General features: G+C 36.0%; 5 protein-coding genes and 1 long non-coding RNA gene across 8 annotated transcripts; 3 read left to right on the forward strand and 3 right to left on the reverse strand.

Annotated features, from left to right (window-relative positions):
* The first annotated feature begins 993 nt into the window (after positions 1-993).
* Positions 994-5,323, forward strand: LOC125187422 (DCN1-like protein 4). Of its 2 annotated transcripts, none has more exons than XM_048084013.1 (9): positions 994-1,248; positions 1,931-2,015; positions 2,910-2,984; positions 3,090-3,126; positions 4,221-4,304; positions 4,398-4,458; positions 4,546-4,652; positions 4,847-4,912; positions 4,998-5,323. In XM_048084013.1, exons 1-9 carry the CDS (start codon positions 1,167-1,169, stop codon positions 5,106-5,108), a joined length of 708 nt encoding a protein of 235 aa, XP_047939970.1. In that variant the 5' UTR covers positions 994-1,166; the 3' UTR covers positions 5,109-5,323. The 2 variants fall into 2 exon arrangements, with proteins under 2 accessions (XP_047939970.1, XP_047939971.1); XM_048084014.1 differs by having other exon boundaries at positions 4,546-4,625.
* A 2,431-nt stretch (positions 5,324-7,754) lies between these two features.
* Positions 7,755-9,139, reverse strand: LOC125189535 (class V chitinase CHIT5-like). Its single transcript, XM_048086805.1, has 2 exons — positions 8,059-9,139; positions 7,755-7,842 (listed from the first exon to the last, which is right to left on the reverse strand). The coding sequence occupies exons 1-2, from the start codon at positions 9,137-9,139 to the stop codon at positions 7,817-7,819; spliced, it is 1,107 nt and encodes a 368-aa protein (XP_047942762.1). The 3' UTR covers positions 7,755-7,816.
* Positions 9,140-11,569: 2,430 nt separating this feature from the next.
* On the forward strand, positions 11,570-17,541 carry LOC125190292 (E3 ubiquitin-protein ligase RNF14). The gene is made up of 7 exons (XM_048087559.1): positions 11,570-12,000; positions 12,289-12,363; positions 12,435-12,951; positions 13,646-14,031; positions 14,720-14,946; positions 15,065-15,212; positions 17,158-17,541. The coding sequence occupies exons 1-7, from the start codon at positions 11,617-11,619 to the stop codon at positions 17,284-17,286; spliced, it is 1,866 nt and encodes a 621-aa protein (XP_047943516.1). The 5' UTR covers positions 11,570-11,616; the 3' UTR covers positions 17,287-17,541.
* A 630-nt stretch (positions 17,542-18,171) lies between these two features.
* On the reverse strand, positions 18,172-20,986 carry LOC125187555 (dolichol-phosphate mannose synthase subunit 2). 2 transcript variants are annotated; one of them, XM_048084168.1, is made up of 3 exons: positions 20,856-20,986; positions 18,624-18,758; positions 18,172-18,548 (listed from the first exon to the last, which is right to left on the reverse strand). In XM_048084168.1, exons 2-3 carry the CDS (start codon positions 18,711-18,713, stop codon positions 18,396-18,398), a joined length of 243 nt encoding a protein of 80 aa, XP_047940125.1. In that variant the 5' UTR covers positions 18,714-18,758; positions 20,856-20,986; the 3' UTR covers positions 18,172-18,395. The 2 variants fall into 2 exon arrangements, with proteins under 2 accessions (XP_047940125.1, XP_047940126.1); XM_048084169.1 differs by having other exon boundaries at positions 18,624-18,753; positions 20,856-20,960.
* Positions 20,987-23,596: 2,610 nt separating this feature from the next.
* LOC125187294 lies at positions 23,597-25,085 on the reverse strand. The gene is made up of 2 exons (XR_007170592.1): positions 24,961-25,085; positions 23,597-24,341 (listed from the first exon to the last, which is right to left on the reverse strand). It is a non-coding gene; the product is annotated as an uncharacterized LOC125187294 (long non-coding RNA).
* Positions 25,086-25,432: 347 nt separating this feature from the next.
* LOC125186805 (4,5-DOPA dioxygenase extradiol) lies at positions 25,433-27,282 on the forward strand. Its single transcript, XM_048083257.1, has 3 exons — positions 25,433-25,758; positions 26,368-26,738; positions 26,833-27,282. The coding sequence occupies exons 1-3, from the start codon at positions 25,516-25,518 to the stop codon at positions 27,023-27,025; spliced, it is 807 nt and encodes a 268-aa protein (XP_047939214.1). The 5' UTR covers positions 25,433-25,515; the 3' UTR covers positions 27,026-27,282.
* The last annotated feature ends 11 nt before the right edge of the window (positions 27,283-27,293 follow it).

Genomic DNA, 27,293 nt, shown 5'->3' on the forward strand with positions numbered 1-27,293 from the left:
GTAATCAAATTCAAACTCTAAATTTTGTACAAACTCCAAACTATGATCTTGCACTGTTAGAAAATGTCAACCGATGACAAAATGATATCAACCAAAAATGTCAATATAGTATCAACGGTTGATGTTGTATTGACACTGTGTTGACATTTTCTAACGGTTCATATCATAATTTGTAGTTTGTACGGTATTTAGAGTTTGCATTTTATCACTATCTTTAGTGACCATTTATGAAATTTACATGAACAAACTGCAGCTCCATAATTTGTACCCCAAATTCAATTACTTTAGAAAGGAGTTTATAACTGAATTGAAAAAGGGTCAATATACCCCCTCCATCCACGAAAAATAGTCTCATTTTGTCATTTTGGGATATTCACAAAAAATAGTCCCATTTCTTAAAAATCTCTCTCATACTTTAATTATTTTTTCTTCTCTCTCATACTTTACCTACATTTTCTCTCTTTATATCTTACTTTATCCATTCTTTTTCTTATCTCTCTTACTTTATCAATTTCTCATTAAAACTCGTATCGTTGACAAATGAGACTATTTTTTATAAATTGAGGGAGTATAATTTACTGCGCCACTGAAAATTTGAAAACCAAATAAATCATACTCCCTCCGTCCCAAGGAAGATGACCCCTTTCTTGGGCAGCACGGGATTTTATGCAACTTTATTTTGTGTGTTAAATGGAGAGAGTAAAGTAAGAGAGAGGATAAAGTAGAGATAAAAGGGTTTCCATTTTAAGTAATGAGTCATCTTGATTGGGACAAACCAAAAAGGAAAGTGGGTCATCTTTAATGGGACGGAAGGAGTAAAACCCTAGCTTAGTTTTCTTATTCCGGCCCAGCACCAAAACTGCAACTAAACGATACATAATGGTATTGGGCTTTATAATTGGATCGGGGCCCTTTTCTGGCCCATTGGTGCAGGGCTGTTTGTGTCAAAATGTTTCGAAACTTGTCTGGCAATAGGGAAGTGGGTGTGGCAGTAGCATCCAGCACAACCGTAGCTTCTTCTTCCTCGAAAACCCGAGGCTTCTACATTCACGTCCCCTCTGAAAAACTATATATAATCCCCGTCTACACCCAAACAATCCTCTCCTTAAACCAAACTCATTTTTCATTCAACAATTTACCAAATTCTCAACGAAATTGCGGCAAATATGACTCGCGCCTCCAAGAGAAAATCTGACAATCAAACCTCTTCCCCTATCAAAACTGCCCGCGTCGACTCTGTTCGTTCCGGTATATAATCGGCTGCGCAGTTTTTTCATTGATTATGTATCTATTCTGTGATGATTTCTAATCTATGAAATATCTTTTACTTGCATACTTTTCGGTGGCATTGAATGTATGTTTTCGTTGTTGGTTATAGTCATTCTGTGTGGTTGGGATTGATGAGCAATGCATTTGGTTTTGTATTGATTGGATGATTTATTAGGTTTTTGATTGGATTAAAGTATTAGTCAACAGATTCAATTGACCACCAATTTTGTTTTGAGATATGTTAGGTCCTTTCTTTTGATGATTTGGAATTCAAGTTAGTTAAGTGTATTTTGTTGTTTTGATTTTGTGAGGGGTCCATTGTTCAACTTCCAGGGGATATGCATCCTTTTAAAGAATAAATCAGTTTTTGTCTCTTTTCTGCATGATGTATATGGTTTAATGGATAGCCTTTTCAAGAATCAATTATCAATGTACCAGTGAATATGTGTAGTTACTATGGTCTACACTCTAAAATGCTCCGAATTAGTGAATTTCCTTGTGGGAACATAAGCTGGTGCATTGGCTCATACTTTTTTCGGTTTACCTCAGTATATGTATTGTAAATAGTTATACATGGCACATTCTAAGTAGATATACTAGTTTTCTTTAGAATACATTTTCTATATCGTTTGACTTAATTTTGTTTTGTTCTATTTTCCAGCATCCAGCAGAGCTGGAAAGAAAGTGGACGAACGTATTGATGAACTTTACACAAAATATGTTAATCAGTCATCGTGTGTGATCGAGTGAGTGTTCTTTTGTACTGCCTTTACCCACTTACTTGCATGAAAATGATCAATGCTTTTGTTATACATGCCTTGCGGTTTACTTATACAGTTACATTTGTGTGTGACATTGATTGAACTATTGAAGACACCTTTGTAAAGCACATCATACTCAGTTCAAGTAGGCTAACCTCAGCAATAACCCTTACAATTTGTTAAAATTAGTTTTTTTCTAAGTTCTATCCTATTCATGGAATCTGTGAAAGCTTAATTTGATTGATATTGTCCATGAATGATAATATATATTTATATTTTATAGAAAATTGTACTGCAGTTCATTTATGGTAGCTCATTCCTATATCTATATGTATTGAAAATTAGTTGTGCAGCCTAGTGTGGGATGACATTGTGTTTTAAACTTTTTTGCTGATTAACTTATGATTTTTTTAAAGTAAATTGCTAATGGTTCAATATTTTATTTTCCCTTGTTTTCCTTCCAACAAATTTCAAAAGCGATCTGTGTGCAATTTCTGGGATTTTGAGATTTTGGCTTTGGGGCATTAGTAGATAGATCATTTTGGATGAATTTTAACTACGACTGTATGTAAGCTGTAGAATATCAAGAGAATTTTTCACCTCTATAAATGAAATTGATTGTTGTATTGGTAATTTTGTACACTTCAAGTAGTAGAGATCAACAAAAGAGAGAAACGGTAGCTGGAAATTCCTTACTTGTTGTAGTTTTAATCATGATTGCTATAGTAATTTTCCTTGAGTAACTAAGCTTTTGCACTGCTACTCTCTTTGTTTAGTTTTTAACATATTAATTCTAAGTAAACCTGGATTCATCATGCCTCTTTGAATGACAAGAGTTACTAACAAAATAATGATACCTTATAATGATTTGTTGCACAGTCCAGAAGGGGTTGAAGCATTATGCTCTGATTTAAAGGTGGACTGTACGGATGTTAGGATATTGATGCTAGCTTGGTAAGTTATTTGTTGAAGAAAGATCTCACCAAATTATTTTTTTCTGTAAACATGTAACTTGTATATTCTATTGCCTGAGCCTGGATATGTTTTACTTGTTATAAGGAAAATGGATGCACAGAAGCAGGGATATTTTACTCAGGTGAGCCTCTATTGTTGTTTAATATATCAGTTCTTTCTTTATAGCCTTAACAAAAAAAAAAATATCTCGCATGAGGTTGTTTCCTTTTTCCTTTCCATCCTTTCCCTATTGTGATTAACTAAGAAGCACTAGGATGATGCGAATATGATATTATACGAGGATGAAAATATGTCAATTTCCAAAAACCAAGATTCAATACGTCTAAAGTAGGTTTAAATGTCTGTAAGTTCTAATAATATTTAACACGAAAAAATAGAGAAAATAACTACTAAGCATCCAAGTTCATCTGAGCCGGATGAACTTGGGGTGGACATGGGTTAATCCTAAGAGCAGAGGCGGCGTTTTAGGAACAGAGAAGCAAGTCTTGAACTGATAACTAGTGTGAACAGAGAAGCAGGGGGCTAGAACGTATTGGGCTTGGCTACAACGTATTAAGCTTGGCCTAAAACGTATTCAGGACGTATTTTTTAAATATCAAAATTTATTAATGTATTTTAGGTGTGTATTGAAAAGTATTTTGTAGCATATGCGTCCTAGAACAGCGATGCCAGCCTTCTGCTCGTACCAGTGCTTCTTAGGTGATTGACATACGTATTCTTCTGTTTTCCACTTCCATCATTAACCAGTGTGGTTTACTTGTGGTTTATCCCCTTTCCCTTTTCCCTTTACCCTCTTCCCTTTGGCCATTAATTGGGCCTTCTTGACTTCACCCGAGCCCCGTACACATGATTTCTCTATTTGGTGTTTTTTTGGTGACTATGTGACAGCAAATCATGTTACTTGTTTGAATATTCCTCTTATCTATAGGCCCAATGTTTGAACTTGAGAGTTACATTGGAAAAATTTAGCATTTCACATTTTGCTCATGAAGCGTTATTCTCAATTTTATTGTTTCATGGTGCTTCAGTTTTCATTTCTAGACACCAGCTAACGTTGCTGATAATAAAATGATCTAGTTTCAGCTCTGATTTGAAATATAAAGTAAAACTGTATGCTCACTTTGTGCTACACAATGTTGTCATGTCTGTCAACATTTGTTCATACATTGCGTTTTTTCCTTGGGTTTGATTTTCATTGTGTCCTTGATCCATCAGGATGAGTGGCGAAGAGGCTTGAAAGCTCTTAAGGTTGACACAATACCTAAACTGAAGAAGTCATTGCCAGAACTTGAGAAAGAGGTAGCTAAGCCTCTGTAGCAAATGCTCATTGAATTGATGTTTTAGCCTCTCTGAGAACATAGCACTAACGAATTCATGTTTGTTAATTGGAAGGCCTTGAAGTCAGAGAATTTTGTTAGTTTCTACAGATATGCCTTCCGTTACTGCCTAACAGGTAAGCAATGATGTACAGCTGCAATCTCTGTGCCGATATATGTGTGTTCTCTTTCCAATGTAACTCTGGCCTGTTGATTTGTTGCAGAGGATAATAAAAAGTGTCTAGACATTGAGACCGCATGTGTATTATTACAACTCGTTTTAGGGGTCCAATATCAGGCCCAGGTAGATTCATTCATTACATTTCTTAAGGTAAGTAGTGATTACTATATATGAATATTCATTCCCCTTTAAGCTTTGAAATATAATCCTCTGACTCTAAAATGCTTCGACCTTAAGTAGTCTGATGTTTATGAGTGCTCTATTTAAGTAACATGTACATAAGTGTGACCATTATTTAATAATTCCACTTTCCTGATTGATATGGTAAGTTGTTTTCTCTTCAGAGTCAAAGTGAGTATAAGGTAATAAATATGGATCAGTGGACGAATTTCTTTCGATTTTGCCAAGAGGTATGTACTTCTCAGTTAATTTTTCGATTGTTTCTTGTCTGGCACCATCCTTGTCCGTTTGTAAACTGTTTATTTACTTTGACAGATAAGCTTCCCGGACCTGAATAATTATGATTCAGATGAAGCTTGGCCTTTAATTCTGGATAATTATGTTGACTGGACGAAACGACAAGACAATGTGGCGACGACTGCATAAATCTGGTAATCATGCTTGGAAAATCATACATGTCGTTGATTGGAATTCCTGAATATACTTGACATGTAATGTTGGCTGTATAATACGCCATTCTTTCGAAAAAGTTTACTTCTGCATCTGCTTCTTGTTTTTGTATTTTTTCCTTGTCCTGTTCTGATCAATCATATTTTTACTTATAATGACAAGTTTAGAATCGTCATTTTGGCTTTTATTAATACTGCTTATCTATGATTTAGTTATATGAATTTTCAGACTTGACATATGTGAGCTGCGTTCCAGTTTGATTCTTTAATTATGGTTTGACAGGGGATTTTTTTTTTCTCCTAAGATGGACAAACAAATTAAGCACATATATTCTTCATAGTGATAATACGAAAACAGCGGAGTTTGAAGATGGTTAATCAGTTGTCGTTAATTATCAAGGGACTAAGTAAAAAAGTTGGATTACGACGAAGTTCGTCGATATTTAGTATTTGTAGTTTAACTAATCTTACACTCTGTGTTCAAAAATATCCCAAAATTTGCAATAATTAATGGTCCAATAAATGTGTACTTTGAATAATAAACTTGAGATTTATGAATAGAAAAAGAGTTTATGAACATATAGGTGAAACCAACGGTAGAGGAGTCAAATCTGCATCGTTTGGCCGAAATAACTAAGGTTGACGGTTGCCTTGGCTGGCCTTCCCTCATATACTAGTAGCACCACCGTTGCCTCTTGGTGGACTGGTGACCGACGACGACGTGAAGAAAGTAGGAGAGGGGAGGTATTTCGTTTTATGGCTCAAGTGTGGCGACGCCTCCACACCTGGCCGGATTCACGTATCTCATCCAGCAGCGGTTCATCGACTTCCCGACAAACTGTGTGAAGTTAACCTTTTGTTTTCTAAGTTTCAAAACTAAGGGCTAACTTGGTATGACGGAATAGAATGGTATTTCTACCTCCATTCATTTGCTTAGTATTTTTTTTTCCTTAGAAATCATCATTATATTTGGAGTCACCATTCCCTTTGGAATAATCATTCCTTTCATTTAGTGTCATTCCATTCATTCTACTTTCTTCTTATTTTAGATTAACAAAATCATACAATATATTATATTATATTCCCTCTGTCCCCCATTATGTGTTATAGTTTTCTATTTTGGTACATCCCTAATTGATTGTCTCACTTCACTTTACTACTTTTGATAATGGACCTCACATTCCACTAACTCAATTTCACTCACATTTTATTACCCCATTTGTCCCATAATAAGAGTCTTATTTTGCCATTTCCTTTGTCCAACAATAACAGTCCTATTTACTTTTACCATAAATGGTAAGTAGACCTCATATTCTACCAACTCATTCCAATCACATTTTATTATAAAACTAATATATATATAAGTGAGACTCGCATTTCACTAATTTATTCAACTCACTTTTCTTTACATTTCTTTACCTCCCTTCATTTGTTTGGTATTTTTTTTCCCTTAGAAATCACCATTATATTGGCAATAGCTTCATCGGTTCGACTAGTGATTAAATCGGTCCGACCGGTTAAATCATGAACCGATAGGTCGGGTTTTTAAAACATTAGACTTTTGGGGGAATTTGTCCTCAATGAATGTATTTATAGAGACTTTGAGATGTTTGAATAATAGTCCAAATTTCCGTCATGTTCGAAACCTCAATTTTTTAATTAGTGAACTGATTATTTTGTAGTTAATCAAGTTCTTAGATTGAAAAACAAAGTTACATACGGCCTTGTACGTCATCTACAATATAATGTGATACATTGTATAAGCTGAGATTAATTTTCAAACTTTATAAAATATCACTCAAAATCGAGATTAAAAATACTCCATGCATCCGATAAAAATAGAAACTTTGGGGAAGACACGGTTTTTAATGTGAAATTGGTAAAGTAAGAGAGATGTGAAAAGAAAAGTGATTGAAGTATTGTTAGTGGAGAGATGTGGAAAGAAAAAGTGATTGAAGTATTATTAGTGGAGAATGAAATTCACCTTATAAAAAACTTGCCAAAAATAGAAATGAGTTATTTTTATGAACGGATCAAATAGAAAAAGAAGGTTGTTTTTATACGACGGAAGGAGTAATGAAATAAAAATGGAAGTCAAAAAGATTGATATTAAAATCTGGGTCAATCAAGTTTATGGTCATATTTGTTCACCCTTTATATGGGCTGCGTTTACAATGGTTAAATTAATTTATTTTGGTAATATAGATAAGCTCTATATGAGAAAGGAGATGGGGGGCTAGCTAAATACAGAAAATATACTCCTCCGTTCCATAATAATTGAAGTGTTTCATTTTTGCCACGCGATTTAAGAAAAGTTGTGTTAAGTGGATTAAGTAAAGGAAGAATAAAGTAGAAAGTGAAAAAGGTAGAGAGATGAAGAAAGAATAAAGTAAGTGAGAAGAAATAGACTGACATTTACTAAAACGAGATATGACTATACTATTATGGAACGTACCAAAATAACAAAAATGACTCCACTATTATAGAACGGAGGGAGTATCTGTTAGTACTGCATTGAACTAGAAGGGAGTTTGAAGTGAGAGTGGTTTCGTCAAAATAGATTGCTCTAAATTTTAAACAATGTAATTAAAAAAGCAGGAAACTAACAAATATATATACATAGTAGTTATATATTTATGAATGGGAAATATTGAATCATCCTGGAGGCTGATGCGGAATCAATCATCAATTACAATCCCATGCTGTCGAAGCTGTAAGCAAAAGGTTTACAGACACCATCAGTCTAGCTCTGTGTGCACAGACCTAATTCTGTTTTCAAAATATTACTCCCTCCGTTTTTGAAACTTTTTAATATTTAAAGTAGCCTCATTTATAGACAGAAAAATATTCCAAACAAAAAATGAAAAGAGTTAGTATTTTGAGAAAACGAGTGGAGAATGGAGTAATAAGTAGGAGTATTTGGGTACCTGCTTTAGCAAGTTCCCAGTGGCTATCAAAGCCAAGCGCCCAGAAAAAGTAGCCCCCAAGCCCCTGGGCCTTTGCGAATTTGACCTTGTATTCAACAGAAATAGCATCGTCGTATCCCACCCAATCCGTCCCCGCATACGAGTACGCCGAAACGGTGTCGTTGTCGAAAACCACCGTGGCATTACTCTCCTCATTAAACTCCACTATACCCGAATAATTCATCACTCCAAGAGTCTCCTGCTGCCAGATTCCAGCCGCCGGAGCTCCGATCCCGTGCATCCCCGGATCCTCGAGCGTCCACGCCCTTCCATAAGCCGGCATCCCCATCACTATCTTCTCCGCCGCAACGCCGCTCCCCTTCCACGTGCCGATCCCGTAGCTCGTGCTCACGTTGCTGCTCCCGTCGTAGAGCAACGCGTGGGCCCCGGTGAAGTTCGGCTGCCACGCGCCGGCGTAGTCGTAGCACATGGGGCTCACAAAGTCGACGTACCGTCCGATAGCGTCCGCGGGATACGTCCGCGGGACGTCACCCGGGAGAAAGAAGCTGGACGCGAAGTAGACAGCGCTGGAAATTAGCAGGGGAGGCCTGGCCGAGGCTAGCGAGTCCTGATGGACGGCCTCGCGCCACTCCCGGTAGAGGGACGCGAGGTCGGCCATCTGCCCGGGGTCGGCCGGGTGCTCCCAGTCGAGGTCGAGGCCGTCGAAACTATAGGCTCTTGCTGTGCGGATGGAGGACTGGATGAATGCGGCCCGGTTGTCGGGGCTGCGGGACATGCTGGAGAAGATTCGGGAGTCCGCGGCTTGGCCGCCGATGGAGAGGATGGCCTTGGCGGGGGAGACGGAGGAGGTGAAGGCCGGCATGAGGAGGTGGTCGGGCGGGGTGAGGAGGAGCTGGAAAGTTGTGGGGTCGAGTTGGAGGAAGGCGTAGAATAAGTGGGTGAAGTAGGAAGTGGGTATGGCTGATGGTGGAAGTGGTGAAGATGAAGGCCAGTACGCACCTTTTATGCCGGATGAGGCTGTAGTAGCGGAAGAGATTAGTATGAGAGGTATGCAAAGGGAAAAGATTTTGGGGACACCCATTGTGTGGGGGATTTTCAAGGATTGTGAGAGCTTAAATATGTGCCTGGCCACCAACGAGGAACCTCAGTTTCATCGATGATTTTCTGTTTTTGTTTATACTTAGATCAATGTTTCTGTTTTATTTGTACTGATTTATCTTCGTTTTGCCGACCTTCTGACTATTTTCTTTGTTCTGAGTAATATCGTTCATTATCCCTCATGCCCACCCAAAAATTTCTCAATCGCATCATCTGCCAACCTCACAGTCCTGCTAGAAGCTTTCCAATTTAAGTCATTTTAATAGTTGGTGTTTATTAAATACTCTCTCCATCTCACAATAAAAGTCTTATTTGGTTTACATGAATTTTAAGAAATTTAAAAAAAAAAAATTTAAAAAAAATAGATTGAATAAGTTAGTGGAATGTGAATCTCATTTACGTATATAATAAAATGTGAAGAGATAAATTGGTGGAATGTGGACCTACTTACCATTATGGTGTAAGTGAAATATGACTCTTATTGTGGGACGAACGAAAATGTCGAAATAAGACTCTTATTGAGGAACATGGGAAGTAGTAAAAAATGAAGTGCAATCAGTTGTATATATAGAGTTGAAATAAAAAATTAAAAAACAATAAAATTTTGAAAAATTCTGGACAGCTCCCGCTCGGCGTGCAATAGGGGCCGAGAGAGCGTCGTCCCGCTCCCGGCCATGCCCATCCCGTCGGCGCCCGCGGACCGCCGTCCCATGGCTTAAGGCGCGCAAAAGGAACCGTCGCACCGTTGTCGCACAGTGGTGGAACGACTCCCTATTGTGAATGCTCGTGGACCATGTTTATCGGTTAGATGTAGCAAACTGCTACAATCATATGCTAAGTTTTAAAAAAAATTGAAACCAATGGTCTCTCACTCTTCTCTCGTTCCACTTGAGGGCAACCGACAGACAACCTAATTTTCCTCCACATTTATTACATCAACGAATGAGATTGTGCAAAATGGTATACAGTCTCATTGGTTAATAAATATTTTTTTCTTAATTTTAAGTATCTTTTATATATTATATAATGACATTATAAATATTATACTAAAATTTCTCCCTTTGTTCCTTCATAGTTGAGGCGAAATTTTTCGTCACATAGTTAAAGAAAGGAATGTTGAATGTGTTAAATAAATAAATAAAAAAGTAAGAAAGAGAAAAAAGTAGAGAAAATAAGTAAGAGACTGTAAGGTAAGAAAGAGAAAAAAGTTAATATGGACTTGACTCAACTATGAGGGAACTTCCCGAAATGAAAAAATGATTCAACTATGAGGGAACAGATGGAGTATAATTTTTCATCCTTTATAAATAAAAATAACATTTGCTATAGTTTTGCATAAAAAAATCATCTTTTCTCCTCCTATAGTCCTACTTTTTTTATACAATTTCATACTCCCCCTTGTCCGTAGAAATAAAAAAAAAAATGTGTTAAGTGAGTTAAGTAAATGAAGAATAAAGTAGGAAATGAAAAAGATTAAGAGATGAAGAAATAAAAAAAGGAAAGAGAGAGTAGATTAAATGAGTAAAAATGTGTTTGACTTTTAAAAAAAAGGGAAATGACTCCACCACTATGGAACTTACTAAAATGACAAAATGATTCCACTTTACTATAGTTTTGCACCAATTATATATTCGTATTTTAATTATTATATATTTATTTTTTTATTTGTTTATTTTTATAATATTTAGTTTGTTATTTACTGTATTTTTTTTTATAAATTCTACTACCCCCATCTCCCAAAATTTGCTACATTTTGACCCGACACGGGTTTTAAGAAATGTAATGGAAAGTGAGTTGAAAAAGTTGGTGGGATGTGGGTCCTACTTTTAAAATATTAGTTTTATAATAAAATGTGAGTAGGAATGAGTTAGTGGAATATGAGGTCCACTACCAAAAATGGTAAAAGTGAAGTGTATCAAATTTTTAAGGACGGACCAAAATAGTAAGCTGTATCAAATTTTCAGGGATGGAGATAGTATTGTGTAATAATAAATATTTTTATGTATTACTCCTACTATTATTTTTTTAAACTAGTACCTTTAATGAATTGGGACCCGAGGGCGTGGATTATGTTTCTAGTTACTACCTCTGTCCCTGAAAATTTGATACATATTATCATTTCGGTCCGTCCCTGAAAATTTGATACACTTCACTTTTACCATTTTTGGTAGTGGACCTCATATTCCACTAACTCATTCCTACTCACATTTTATTATAAAACTAATACTTTAAAAGTAGGACCCACATCCTACCAACTTTTTCAACTCACTTTCCATTACATTTCTTAAAATCTGTGTCGGATCAAAGTGTAGCAAATTTTGGGGGACGGAGGTAGTAATCGCTAACAGACTCAATTTTTTTTCGTTAGAAATTTCCTACTTTTTTTTTAGGCAAATTTGTGAGCGACATTTAGTAAACACTGTTTTTTTGGTTAGAAATACATAGACGACGATCTCAGCCATGGCTTCTAGGAGACAAGCCAATCGAGGCGGGAGGAATAATTCTAAGCAGAACTGGACTGTTAAACCCCGTCCAACCTCTTCATCTTCTGCTCAATCCTGCCAAAATCAACCTGATTTTAATTCGCTCCCCAACAACCAACAAAATCAGGGTGTTAACTCAGAATCTCAACTTGCTTCAAATTCTGTCGGTGTGGATGCAAAACAACAGGCTTCTGCATCTGCTGGGAATCAAAGAGCCGTAGAGGGGAATTCGAGTTCCCACAGTGATGAGATTGATGAGGATCTCATTGTTAAACGATTAGAGGAGCTCAGGTTTAGCGCGCAAGAGCCTGAATTGACTGAGGAGCTTCTTAGCATCAATAAACAGCTGCAGGAGGATGAGGTGTTACTTAATTTTCTTCACTTGTTTCCTTCCTCACATGATTTTTTTAGTTTTTCAGTTGTGGTGGCTAATTTAAGTAGTAATTCATTTCAACCATACTTATGATGATTTTTTCATCTTCAATTTTTGACTTAGGAATCGTGTTCATTGGATATATTCAGTAGAATATGTAATTTAAATTAATGTGATTGATCTCTACTTATTGTAATTTTAACTATCAATTTCTTCTCAGTGTTCATAAGTTCAAGTATTGTTTCCATTGGCTGACTATCTCTTGCTGCTATTCAGCTACTAGCTGTGGAATCTATTTATGGAGATAAAATTGTTGTTCTAGAGAACCAGAGTGGCATGAAATGTTTCCAGGTAGTAAAGCAACTGATGATGTTAGTAGCATTATATAGATATACTATGTTAACATTCATTATGCCGTGCAGGCTCTCATTCATGTTGAAGTGCCCAAAGACCTTCGTGTCACTGCAAAGTTTAACTCGTCTGCTTCTCATCAGAACGGAGATGGTAATTCTTCAGATTTTTCATACTCTTTCCAAGTCGAGTATCTGCCGCCAATTGTATTGACATGCTTATTACCTAAGTCGTACCCAAGCGACTGCCCTCCGTACTTTACTATATCTGTGCAGTGGTTGGGATCTGCTAAAATTTCTGATCTTTGCTCCAAGCTTGATTCAATATGGTTAGAGCAGGCTGGACAGGAGGTTATATACCAATGGTTGGAGTGGTTACATGGTTGTACCCTTTCTTATCTTGGTTTTGACAGTGATATCATTCTTGGACCCTACGGTGTAAAAAACAATGGCGATAGGAGGGCGATTTCTGGAAGTGTCTCCCCTGATGTTGATATACCTACAATAAAGAGTTACAATGATGAAGAGTGCCACGAAAATTTCTGCAAAAACTTTCAAGAATGTAGCATCTGTTTAAGCGAGTTTCCTGGTAAGTTTATATATTTATTACATTTAGATTCAATGAACGCTTTCGAATCAAGTGAATGTCTCAAGCATAAGAAACTTGATCTTCAGTTATAAATATTCAAATTTAAAAGTAATAGATGAACTCTGCAAGGAATACTTTAAAATTCATATTTCTAGTGCCTCGACACGAGCTTCCATTGTCGTCATTTCTTTTCACGTTCACTCCACCGATTTATTAGAGAAAAGAAGCGAGTGGAAAAGACAATAGTATTGGCTGAACTCAAATAAAATGGAATATGGAATAGATATTGATAAACAATACTCTAACGACGTCCTTTGGTAAATTACCGTCCTTATACTAAACTCAAGATTCAACATCCCTCTCAAAAAGGGAGTTATTTATAGGTGTCTCAAAAGACTAAGGAAATAAGGATGATATTAAAAGGTAGACTTATAGACTTCTAATGTTTAAAGATGGACTTCTACACTTTTAGCTCTTGATGTGTATCACGAAGGAACTAGATTTGAAATTTTTAAACAGCTAGATTTGTACCAGTAAAGCAGTCAGACAACATTGTATAAGTTGAGTTCCATAAATCTTCTTTGATGTTTCAGTTACAAACCTGAGGATGTGTATCAACATCCTCAGATTTCTGTACTGCTTGGAATTTTTGTTTGACCTTAAAATGATTGGTGTTCTTCTTGTCATTTATTAGGTACAGAGTTCATTAGATTGCCCTGCCAGCACTACTTTTGTGAGAAATGCATTAAAACTTTTTCTGACATGCACATAACCGAAGGAACAGTACTGAAACTTCAGTGCCCAGAAGCAAAATGTGGGGGTATGATCCCACCTGGATTACTGAAACGATTACTAGGAAAAGAAGAGTTTGAACACTGGGAGTCCTTGATGCTAGAGAAAACTCTGGAATCAATGACTGATGTTGTCTACTGCCCGAGGTGTGAAACACCTTGTCTAGAGGATAAAGATGACCATGCACAATGCTCAAAGTGCTACTACAGCTTCTGCACACTATGTAGGGAGAAGCGTCATGTTGGAGTTGAATGTATGTCAGCAGAGATGAAACTAGCTATTTTGCAGGTATTGAATATTTATTGTATGTGAACTTGATCTCTTTCGCTGCTCTGTTTGGAAATTCTTGTTACTTGATTTTTCAACCACGGTTTCACTACCTTATCCAAAAAACCTGCAATTCTTCCTAGGAAAATTTAATATTTGGAGCAGAGAGTGGATAAAGAGGGAATAGTGCGATAACCTAACTTAAACTAATTTCAGGATTTAGTTTGCATAGTGTAGGAATAGAATTATACAGGCTCTTTCATTTATACTTGGTCTTGGAGTGTGGTGTTCTCTGCCTGTGACCAGAATTGGGTTTAAATGGTCAAAAGCAATTTCTTTAAGAGTCTGTGGTTGGCTAGTTTGTAAGCACCTCCAGCAATCCAAATCTTGTTTGCTTTTATAGTCATGATAGTGATTGAAGTCTATTTTCTATAGTTCATAATACTTTGTTTATTATCTTGGAGGAACTTAATATTCATTGTTTTCAATAACTTACACAATTCCACAGAAGCACTAAATGTTGATCACCTGGACTACTTCTCTCTCTATTCCTTTGAATAAATTTGTGTGACAAATTCTGTCAGCTGATATCATCACTTGACAGATATCAGACCTCTTTATATACGCTTGAATTTTTTTTGTCAGATTTACTCGTTGATTATTTGTAAATTGTCTGAACTCTTACTTGGATTATTGATTGTATCATCAGGGTCGCCAAAATTCAACTTCAATGAAAGGAGAACAAAGGCGCCGTGAGGCAGATATGATTAATCAGCTTCTTAGTATGAAGGAGATCAATCGTTTTGCGAAACAATGCCCTTCTTGTAAGATGGCTATATCTCGAACTGAAGGTTGCAATAAGATGGTTTGTGACAATTGTGGGCAATACTTCTGCTACCGGTGTAATCAGGCAATATCTGGATATGAACATTTCAGGTATGCTGTCAGTCTTCTGCTGCGAAAATAATAGTCACATAGTTGTATAATGATAATCTTCTGTTTGTGATAATTTGCTGCATAACATTTTAAATTGGTAAGCTTTTTCAAAATGCAGGTCTGGGACTTGTGAACTTTTCCCTACAGAAGAAATTCAGAGGTGGGAGGCTGAGATGAATGGTCGCCAAATCGTTGGTCAGATTCAAGCACAACTTTTTGCTAATCATGGTCACTCATGCCCTAATTGTGGTCAGCAAAATGTGAAGGTTAGGAATGCATTACTTCATTCTCTTGATAGCAATATCATTGTTAATTTTTACTACGTATATATGTCAGCAGTAACATTTTAACTAATTCCAAAAGAAAAATGGGGGAGCAATAAACAAGGGGAATTCAGTCAAGTTTAAAGGCTAATGCACCCTTCATTCTGGACTCTACAAACATATTTAGAGATACTTTCCTTAATGATTATGGCAGTATTATTATTCTGTTATTATTGTCTGTCCCAAGTTCATTTTGCTGTGTTTTTAGGGGAGCCCAAGATCAGGATTTGTTACTTTTTCTCTGACTTCTCTATTCCTACTAACATTTATAACACTAGTAAAGTGTTAATGCATTGATCAGACAAGTAAGATTCTTTTGGATCACATAATCGATCATGAGGAGAGGAATAGAGAAGTACATATTTCAAGAAAGAGAGAGTAAAGTGTTCTTTTTTTGCTAAAAATGGAAATCAATCACTTGAGTTGGGACAACCCAAAATGGAAGTTGATCACTTGCGATGGGACAGAGGGAGAACAAGTTAGTTAGTTATTTAGTTGTTTAGTTAGTTAGTTAGTTGTTTAGTTGGTTAGTTGGTTAGGTTAGGTTAGGTTAGGTTAGGTTAGGTTAGGTTAGGTTAGGTTAGGTTATCAGGCTCTTGCTGACCAAGAGTTAAGGAACATTTATATGCTTTATTTGGATCAGAAGGTTAGGATTTTCATTGTTAGAACTATCATCCAGTTACCCGCTTTTGTGGGATGATTCAAGCTTAGATAGGTTCTCTTGTAGGTTGTTTTTTCTTCTATTTCAGCACTTCTCCTTATATCGTTTGGTTCATTTATCTTGCATCATCCTTCATTTGGTCCGACCTGCTGATCTCTTACATTACAAGAATGAGAATTGAATCATGTTGCAGCTGTAGAGAAGGTCTGGGGGACCTTCATTCTGAGTTTGCCTCTTAAAAAATACAGCTGGGGATGACAGAAACGATGGTGACAGCCTTCCTTTAGAATAAGTTGGTCAGTTCAGTTGCGGCGCACGCACCTCTATCTTTTGTCGCTTGTGTCTGACAAACTTTTCTACAACTGCCACTTTACCTTTCTAGCTGCTTCCCAAGAAAAATTAAGCAAATGAAAATTCAAAATGCTTAGTGAGTAAAATAAATAAATCAGGTTCCTATTTGCTAACAATAAAAAATAAGCTAGTGAGTAAAATGTAATTCAAATTGCACTAGTTTATGACATAAGATTGTTAAAGTTTTGAACTATATACAAATTGTAACAATGTACAAGTCCAAGGAGCCACCTCAGAAAGGCTCTTTGGACTTATGATCAAATTTGATGACTGTGATGGATTATATTTAAGCTTATAAGAGACTGTTTTTAAGTTCAGTTCTCAATTGCCATTTGGAGCTGCACTATATTGTATTTAAATTATTAATAATATGATTCCACCTCATAGAGGTTCTTTACTTGTGGTTAAGTTTATTATTTTGCTCAACTTGCAACAGACAGTGTTTGCCATTGTGTTCACAATTGGGTAAGGACTATTGGAAAATACATATTATCGTTTCTTGAATTCTTCATGATATGACTCCACGGCTGCACCCCGGGGAAGATCTTTGAACTTGTAGTCATCTTTTGACCATTGTGATTGTGATTGTATTCAAACTTTAACCAAGAGTGTGATATTAAGTACTTAAACATGTGATCATTTGAAGCTACATTTTCTTATGTCTTCAGTTTTGTTTAAAATAACAGTTGGTCATCATAATCATCATTTTCATTATTGTTGGTGCTGCAGCCGATTATATGGTATCACTGTTATTTTTTATATTAGCATATTATTGTTATCTTGCTTCGTGTATCCATCTATACTGTGGCATATCACATTAATGGTAAATTCATCAAATACTGAAACCTGAAATCTAACTGTTCTGTCCTTCGATAGGTGGGGAACAACAATCACGTTTTCTGTTGGGCGTGCCAAAACCATTATTGCTACTTGTGTAGGAAGATGGTACGACGCAGTTCAGAGCACTATGGTCCCAAAGGCTGCAAGCAACACACGGTTGGATAACAGGCCTTACCCTCTTCAGGTTTACTATATTTTCTGGAGTTTTTCGAGTGCATTTTTGGTGGCACACATTCAATGCTCGATGAGAATGTAAGTGTGAGTGTTGCTTGTATCTATGCCCTACTATACAATAAATGACAAGCGATTCTGGTAGTGTAAACACGTGTGTTTCTAAGAAGTGATCGCGGCGTGATGTATACCTTTCATGCACCAAAAGGAGAAATATGTCAATTTATGAGTTGCGAGTCATTTTTGTCAGTTGATCGGTTGTTTCACATCTGGTTTACCTTACGCAGTCGTTGGGTTGTGCAGAGGTGATTGGATCGAAGTTAAGTGTTCCAATCGCCCAACGTCTAACCTAAGCAAGAAAAAGGGTAAGGAGGGTTATTGATCCCAATAGGAGTTGCCCATAAAGATGGACAACGCTGCACCACCTTTTCACTGGATAATGCAATTTCAGGGAGGAAAACAGATTACTGATTTGACAATTGCATCAATATTGCACGGTTGATACACATATACCTGGTGGTATTTTTAAAAAATTATATACTACTACTCCCTCCGTTCCATAGTAATAGGGGCGTTTTTTCATTTTCGTCCGTTCCATAGTAATAGAGTCATTTCCCTTTTTAGTAAAAGTCAACACATTTTTCCACACCCACTTTACTCTCTCTTACTTTTTTTTATCTTCATCTCTCTACCTTTTTCATTTTTCACTTTATTCTCTCTTTACTTAACTTACCCAACACAATTTTTCTTAATCTCCGTGCCGAAAGTTTTGCCTCCATTACTATGGAACGGAGGGAGTACTACTTATATACCTCACAAAACATCATCCTAGATGTATGTATGCCACATTGTAGAAAGAATAAAAGCGTAATGCCATGCTCTAGATAATATAACAACTTTATTTATTCTACTCTTATGGCCAAAATAATGAAGCAAATCATGAAATATGCAACCTTAGCTGACAAATATATCAAAACTTGAGGAAAATAACGCACTGAAAAGTCTGCAAAGGAAATACATTGTAAGTACTATCTAAGATAACTGACTTGAGAAGAAACTGTGTCATAGAACCTCAACCAATGAAGGTAAATAGATTCCTCCTCCTATGCCTTTTTCTTTTTGGGTTTCAGCATCACATATCCAATAAAAATAGAAAGGAAGCAGATCAGAGCAACACCAGCATATACAGGAATGAAAATCGCATATTCTTGAGGCAGGAAGTACTTGTGCACAAAATGGTCACTGTCAACAAAAGGCTGGAAGAAGATAAATGCGTCAATATAATCAGCAAGGAGTTCCAAAAGTATATAAAATGAAAAAGATTAACTAACCAGGATGACAATCCAGAAAGTATAATATGTGAATATGGATAAACTAATGACTGATAAAAGCAACCCAACAGCCCTGTCTGCTAGCTCCATTACAGAGATTGACCTTGCTCCAGACAAAAAAACTGGCAACCTATGCTGAGATGACACCAGAAATAGGAGAAATAAACAAGGGCACAAGCATCTGAATGCTTTAGATCACCATACCTCAGTGAGGACTGAGGAGGTCAAAAAAACTATAGGCCTTGATATATAAAGATAACAAGAAATGCAGGTTGGAGCACAAAAACAGTAGCTTGAGTAACCAAACCAACTATACAATTCAACCATTAGAAAAGTTTGAGTTAGCCTCAATTCAACAAGCGAAACTGATATCATTAGATGTCAAGCATGATGTTTCATTCTAAGCAACAAAAATTAAATTATGAAGTACTAAGAAACCTAATATACATTGTCAATGGCTGTGATTGTAAATAAAATTAAAGAATATGTCACTAAAAGCTTAATATGTGCGCCCAGTTGGTAAAAAAGTACTTTCATATCTCTCTTGTTTTTCCTCTATAGATCATTACATTCACAAATTTTATTAACAGTTAGCTAAAATGTAATCTTTATAGATCTTACATTCACAAATTTTATTAACAGTTAGCTAAAATGTAATTTTTATAACTACTATGTTATTATTTCCACCATAACAACTGTCACAGTCCTTTATGAAACAATCCAATAAAAAGCCGTCTCAATTAAGCTCTTCTTTCAGTGTCATCCAGCCTTGGCAGTCTAGCATTCTTATTGTCTTAATTACACCATAACTATCTCAGTAGATTTGACCATAAAACAAATGGTTTTTACTTGTTAAAAGAGCTTATCACAATCAGTACGCACTAACGTAATGAGTAGAAACAATTAGGATGCTTAAGTGAACTTTATATAATCTAAAAATGACATGACATAAATATATGTAAGACTTAGGTTAGGGCATATCATGGCACAAGAAAGCACTCGGTTCACCAGGACCAACATCTAGGATCTTAAGAATATGTAACTGACTTTTAATTGTTTCCAAGCATTGGTTATATGTATATCTAATTAACATGCTTCATAAACTTTGACACAATGTTTGAAGGTATTACCTTGGTCCAGCAACCAGCAATCAATCTATTGCTGTTTTGAAACTATGATTGGTTATCCTAAATGGCTTAAGGAATATGTAGAATGATGATATCATTGCAAGAGAATGATAAGTGAAAGAAAATATTAAGTAGGGGCCAAGTTATTATCAAAAGAGCTGGTCGATTTATCACTTCAGGGCATCAACATTCATAAAACTTTTCTGAGTTTTGTCATATCTCAACAATTGTATAAGGATTTTTAAGCTGAGGTCTTCTTGTTGAAAATGGCCCTGAAATTATAAGTTCATAAACAAAGCACTCAAGCTATTATTTACTTGTCATTGTTAATCAAGATAACTTCAACAGTTTATTAGATAAAGTTGCTTATAAAACCAACACACCAGAAAATTGGTAGGAAAGTCCTTTTAATGATGAACAACTCTACCTAATTTACATCAATCAAACCATTGATATATCAAGAAAATGCAACTAAAGTTCTTATGTTCATGACATCAACCATTTTGGCAGAGTTTCTTATTGTTGATAGCTTTAATTTCTTAGATTCTCCACTTGAATTTCCCCCACTGAATGTTAAAGCTCATCAAATGTTAGCTGGTTAGAAGCTCCTACCATAAAAAAAATACTTCTAAAAGTTGTCCAAATTGCAGTAAATTGATTATGTTTTAGCACAAATTAGCCGAAACAACCGAACTAATTATCGAAGGCATCTTTCTGGCTACAAAACAACAGCAGGATACTAAACCTAAATAAGAAAAATCAAGGATTCTAAAATAAATGTTCCTACGAATAGTAAAGCCAGATTAGGGTGATACCGAGACAAACATATATAGAGATCTACAAATAACATATATACACAATACGAGGACGATCATTTTAAACAAAATTGTAAGAAGAAAATAATGAAAGAATCTCATTTCAATACGGGTTAATTTCACATCCCCAAAGTTACATCACTGATCAAAACACATTAGATTTAACAATAAAACGTCCTCCAATATCACCAAAGGGGAGAACATAACCACAATTTCACACAATTAGAGAAATATCTTAAAGATCAAATTGAATTAAATCGCATGGTTGGAAATCGGAAACTGAAAATTACCAGAAAATTAGTTGTTGCGGAAAGCGGAACTTGACAGCAGGAGATCAATTCAATGAACAAAGTAAAAGGAAGATTGGTTTTACACAATTAATCCTAAATTTGCCGGTGGTCCGGTTTTGGGCCGGGTGGTATTATAAAGTACTCTTATTTAGGGATGTCAATCGGCTGACCCAATCAATTGTCAAGTTATTTGTATACAGGCTATTCGAATTATGAATTTTTGGATTGTAAATTTTCAATCCTAACCTTAATCCACCGGTTTCGGGCTATTCATGCTAAAAGGCTTTAAAAACAATTTCTAGTAATCAAATTTTTTTTAAAAAAAATAATTCTAAATTTTAGATATTCTTTATTGTTAGTTTTAGATTCATATAAAATTTTTAAATTGTAAGGTTTCAATGTTAGTTGGAGATCCATCTTTCGTCTTGGTTAACAGTTAACACAAAGATAAATCAAAAGTAAAGCAATTAATTTAAATTTTAAAGCTTGTTTTCATGTCTTTATTTTTTCATTAGTCGTAATCAATTCTTTATAAAAATTAGAAATAATATCTTAAATTAATCTTGTTAAAACAAAATATAGGAATTCTGATTTGCTAATTTTAAATTTTGTCTTGATTGGCTTTGGCGGTGATAAGTCAATGGTGGCAAATGTTGGGACGACGGATAAATGGTTCGAGGTGAAACTTGAAAGTGGGTAGTGTGGAGCCGAGTGTAAAACTACAGAATGAACATTGAAAAAGAATAGTGAATTGCATCTCATGAAATTCAAAAATACAAGAATAACCCTAAAAGTTACTCCTTCCGTCCATAAAAAATAGTCTCATTTGTGGACAACACGAGTTTTAATGAAAAAATTGGTAAAGTAAGAGAGATGGGGAAAAAAGTGGGTAAAGTAAGAGAAAAGAGAAAAAATGGGTAAAGTATGAGAGAGAAACTTTCCATTTTAAAAAACAAAACTATTTTTTGTGAACATCTCAATATGGCAAAATAAGACTTTTTTTTGGACGGAGGAAACAATATGTTTTAATTAAAAACTGCAACCCATCGAACCGCCCCGCAACCCGTTCGGGCCAACCCATTTAACCTGCCAACCCTAATGAGCTAACCTGTTTAGCCCATTTTGTATATGGGTTGCGAAGTTACAGTCCTAATCGGCTAATTTTTCTGGCTATTCGGGGCGATCCTCAGGTTTCGGGTTATATTGACATCTCTACTCCTATTTACTAATAACTATGATTTGAAAGACGAGCTACAACATTTTATGGGTGGTTACTAATTACTCGACCGTCCCATTAATTATAGCGTGACAATCAAAAAGGAAAATCAATCACCTGCGATGGGACAAAGAGACAAAAAGAGTACTACTCCCTCCGTCCCAACTAAGTTGAATCAAAACTTTTAAGCACGGAGATTAAGAAATTGTGTTGAAAAGTATGAGATAAGAAAAGATAAAGAGAGTGTAAAGTATGTGATGGAATAAAGTAAGAGTGATTAGATGTTTTGTTTTTAGTCAAAAAAGGAAATAACTCGACTTGTTGGGACATCCCGAAATGGAATACAACTCAACTTAGTTGGGATGGAGAGAGTACTACTTAACTGAGAAATCAATGTCAAAGTGTATAGCTTTACAATTTCCTTCTATTATAGGACTCCCTCCGTCCCTAAAAATAGAAATTATTTCCTTTTTAGCTCGTTTTCTAAAAATATAAACTGTCTATTTTAGGAATTTTATTTCTCTCTAATAAAATGAGACTTATTTTTTACTGACACACTTTTCTTTCTATCCCTCTGCAAAATCAAAACTTGAGTAGTTTCCAAGTCATACATGCATTATATTTTAAATTCCAAAATTAAAAATAAAAATAACTGAAAATTTAAAATAACTAGTGCTAACTTTTTTTAAAAAAAAATCTAGTATTTCTTATTTTTCTTTTATAAAGACCTTCATTTGTGTTCATTTACTCTACACATCTTCATCAAATTCTCTTTTCTTTTCTCCACATTTTCTCCAAATTTTAAATGGATCCAAAATATTCATTAAAATAGTTGCATCTTTTCATTTATGTCTATCCGCGGACCAAAATTAGTCTCATACTAAAAATGAGCTTAGTATTTTATTATTTACTTTTATACCGAATAACTTAAATCTCAGTTAGGTGAGAAATTATCGTTCAGATTTTAGCTATATAAGACCATCTCCAACCATTTACATTAAATTTAAACTCATTTTTAAGTATATGTCAAATCAAAAAATAATTTTACTCCAACCATTTATACCAAATTTAAGATTTGTCTCACAAAATTTTTGCACTAACACTAAATATGGATTTGAGTTTGGTGTATAATTGGAGAAGATTTCTATACCAAAACTTATTTTTGGTGTACGGTTAACTTGAATTTTTTAAAATTTTCTAAGGCTCCGTTTGGGACACGGAATTGGAATTGAATTGGAATTCGAATTCTATGGAATTGAATTGGAAAGAATTGAATTATAATTCAATTCCAAATCCTTTGTTTGGTATAGTTATAGAATTGACACGGAATTGTATTATAATTCCAAATCCTTTGTTTGGTAACTCAAAACAAAGGAATTGGAATTGAACTAGAATTCAATTTAAAATTCAATTTTTTTAAAATAAACTTTTTAGAATAGTTACTTTTTAATAAATAACATATTTTTACTTTTTTTTTTCATATTCTAAAATTCAAAAGTTTTTATTATATAAGTAAAAAAATAACTAAGCAATGATAATTAATTTCTATTATCAACAATGAAAATCATGTCAATATTGCATCTCTAAACAGTCTAAACAGAAATCACATGTAGAAATAACAACAGCAGTACTAGCAAAGCAATTCAAGAAATGGAGTTTCTCCATCTTCTAGTAGTTGGCAGCCGGGATCCTTTGTCATTGCCGTCTGCCATCTTCGTAAGCTTGTTGAATTTTGTCCATCTGGATGTTCATGCCGACGTCTGCTTGGGCTTGGCCAGCTTGTTGAAGTCACGTTGCAATGTCTCCATGTCGTTCTGAAGCTCCAAATACTTGGTCTTGACAGTCTCCAGCTTGAACTTGAGAGTGTTGATGTCCTTCTTTGCCGTTGTCTATCCTTCTTGAAATGATTGAGGAGTTCCCTTCAAAAATGTCTTCCGGTTTGGCACCATGGGCTGGTACAGTGACTCCCCACCCTCTTTCATGGAAACCGGATTGCTTATCTTAAACTGCTCAGAGAAGAGGACCTGCACCACCACTCTCAGAGAGAGACCCTCACTCTGTGCAGTGTGCGCATACACTCATCAACGAACAACTTCTGGCACTCCATCACGCAGCACGGCCTCTTCCTCTCGTGCTCTATCAGCACAAACCAACTTCCATTATTCCATAACTTACTCCTCCTAACATGATTACTACCAAGAACCTCTTCAAGATGATCCACCAGTGGCACTAGTTCTTTGCTGCACGCCGCAAGCTATCATTCAGCAAAACTATAGAAACACATTTATAAGAAAACAACATTATCATTCATTGAAAACCAAATTATACAAGTACTACTATATACAACAAACAAATAGTACCATTGGGATGCTTAAAAATTGACCAGAAATGAGGATCAGATTAGAATACCATATAAGATCAGAATCGATAAACCCAATCTCTGAGAAAGATCCAACACAAATCACAGACAAAAAAAAAACAGTGTACTGACAACATCTAACTTCGAAATTGAAGTTCCGTAGACCGGATGAATTTACGAAAACTTTAAGATCACAAACGAACAAAAATTAACCAAAATGAAGTGCGGATGGACGATAGTAAGCACTAACCACAACAATGGCAGCAGAAAAAGGAAGGAAAAGCACTTAATAAACGCACAAATTCAAGATAGACAACCAATGCACGAAAAAAATCTAGGGAAACAAGGGTTGGCATTTAGCAACAATTAATCTTAATCGAAGCAAGAATCGGAAGATGAGTAAGTAAAATTAATTCGTAACAACAAAATTTCAAGTAAACTCAAACAAAAAATTAAGAACTTCACTGTGGCTTTCCATCACATACGAAACAAAACTAATCAAATTGATGATAAGGAATTTGATTCTTCACCTGATTATCCATCAATCGATCACACAGATGAAGCGGCTAGGGCACGGCACGGCGCAATTGCAGAGAGGAAGAGCTAGGGCACGCGAAGAGCCGGAGAGAGGAAAAGGACGCGAGGAGAGAGAAACGAAAAAGTGCTGCATATTTCAATTTTTATATGACCCGTTTCTATTTTGACCCGGTTTAGGGTCCGCGTTTTTTTTAATTCCAACCCGTTTTTACATGGAATTTATGGAATTGGAATTAGAATTCTTTTATGATTTCATGGAATTAGAATTGTGGAATTGAAAGATTTGGAATTGCAATTCAATTCCAAATTTAAACATTTTTGTGGTGCCAAACATTGGATTTGGAATTGAAGGCTCCAATTCCAATTCCACACATCCAATTCCATGTTCCCAAACACACCCTAAGTAAAGTAATGTTGTTTTACAATATTTGTACACTTTTCATAGCTAGGTGGTTGGAGTTGTACTGTTGAAGAGAAGTGAGTATAAATATTGAAATGGCCATGATTGGACGCAACAAACAATCACATTATTGGTTACAGAACTGTTGATGGCGGCGTCGTTAAGCGAAACATTTTTCATCTCCCACGGATCGCCGATGCTGTCTGTGGACGACGCTATTCCCGCGCGCCACTTCCTCAAATCATTTGGTCGCACATCGTTGACCGACAAGCCCGCTTCCATTCTCATGGTTTCAGCCCACTGGGAAACCCCCCAACCCGCCGTCAACGCCATCTCCGGCCCTTCCGATACCATCCACGACTTCTACAACTTCCCCAAGCCCTTGTACCAGGTTACCTACCTCCGATTTATTTGAATTAAAAATTTCTACTACATTTTTGTTTAATTCTTCATTCAATTGATATCGCTGCAATCCCTGATCTTCATTGAATTGATATAGAGTTGATTTGATGGATCAGATATTGTTATTCATGATAGTGATCCGGTTTGAGATCATCGAATTTATCATCTCTAGGGGATTAAATCCTGAGTTATTGCCAAGTAAAAAACCTGTTGTGACATAATAGAGTATCTGAGTGATCGAAACAAACAGAAACACAGTGGCTCATCAACGTTATGTTGGCGTCTATAGTATTTTGTGCCCTACTTCTATATGAATAGACACACAAGAACGGGCTACGCCCAATGTGACAATTAGGGCCCAATACCATTGGGCCGTCCGTTTGGCTAGCGGCAGACGATGTAGATTCAAGGCATATTAACAAAACCAATGAGATTATGGAAGTAAATATTCTTGCATTTATTGCTACTGCACTATTCGTTCAAGTTCGTACCGCCTTTCTACTTATCATTTACGTAAAAACAGTCAGTCAAAATGATTAATTCAATTGAATTTTCAAGGGAATTTGTTCAGTGTGTTTAAATATGGAGTAATTGACAGCTGAAGTATCCAGCGCCGGGAGCACCGGAGCTGGCGGATAAGGTGAAGAAATTGCTGGAGGCGGGTGGATTCGAGCATGTGGTCGAGGATAAGGAGCGCGGGCTGGACCATGGGGCATGGGTTCCACTTATGCTCATGTATCCAGATGCTCATATTCCTGTGTGTCAGCTTTCTGTCCAAACACATATGGATGCAACTCATCATTTTAACTTGGGGAGGGCTTTGGCCCCCCTAAAGAAAGAGGGAGTCCTCATAGTTGGTTCTGGTTCCGCCACACATAATTTGAGGACTTTGATTGACCCCAGTGATTCTGTTGCTTCATGGGCTGCTGAGTTTAACAATTGGCTTAGAGACTCCCTCCTCGCCGGAAGGTATGCATGGATTGATCATCAATTATTTTCTTGTTTCTACCATTTGAGATAATGGGTTTAATGATTGGGTTGCATTTTTCGTTGTTCGTGGCAGATATGAAGATGTGAACCAGTATCTGGAGAAGGCTCCATTTGCAAAACAAGCACATCCACGGCCCGAGCATTTGTATCCTTTACATGTAGCTATGGGTGCGGCTGGTGTGAACGCAAAAGCTGAGCTCATCCATGATAGCTGGACCAGTTACACTCTCTCCTATGCCTCCTACAAGTTCTCTGAGTCAACCTAAACAGACAAGCCATCTTCTTCTTTTATGGATGCATTGCAACTGTTTCAATGATTATTTAAGAATTGTTTTCCATTTGCTCTTTGGTATGAAATGGAGCACCCTAGCTAAAATTTAGAGGACTACATATTTCAGTTATAGGTTTGTGTTCAAGTAGTACCATAGATGACGTTTGTGGTGGTGGTTGTTTGTCTTTTCAGTTTTTGTAATTTAAAATGTTAGCTCTTGTCAATATTAGTGGGAATTTGATGTTTGAATAATGTTATTGGTA

Source organism: Salvia hispanica, chromosome 5 (assembly GCF_023119035.1).
Source record: "Salvia hispanica cultivar TCC Black 2014 chromosome 5, UniMelb_Shisp_WGS_1.0, whole genome shotgun sequence".
Lineage (NCBI taxonomy): Eukaryota > Viridiplantae > Streptophyta > Magnoliopsida > Lamiales > Lamiaceae > Salvia > Salvia hispanica.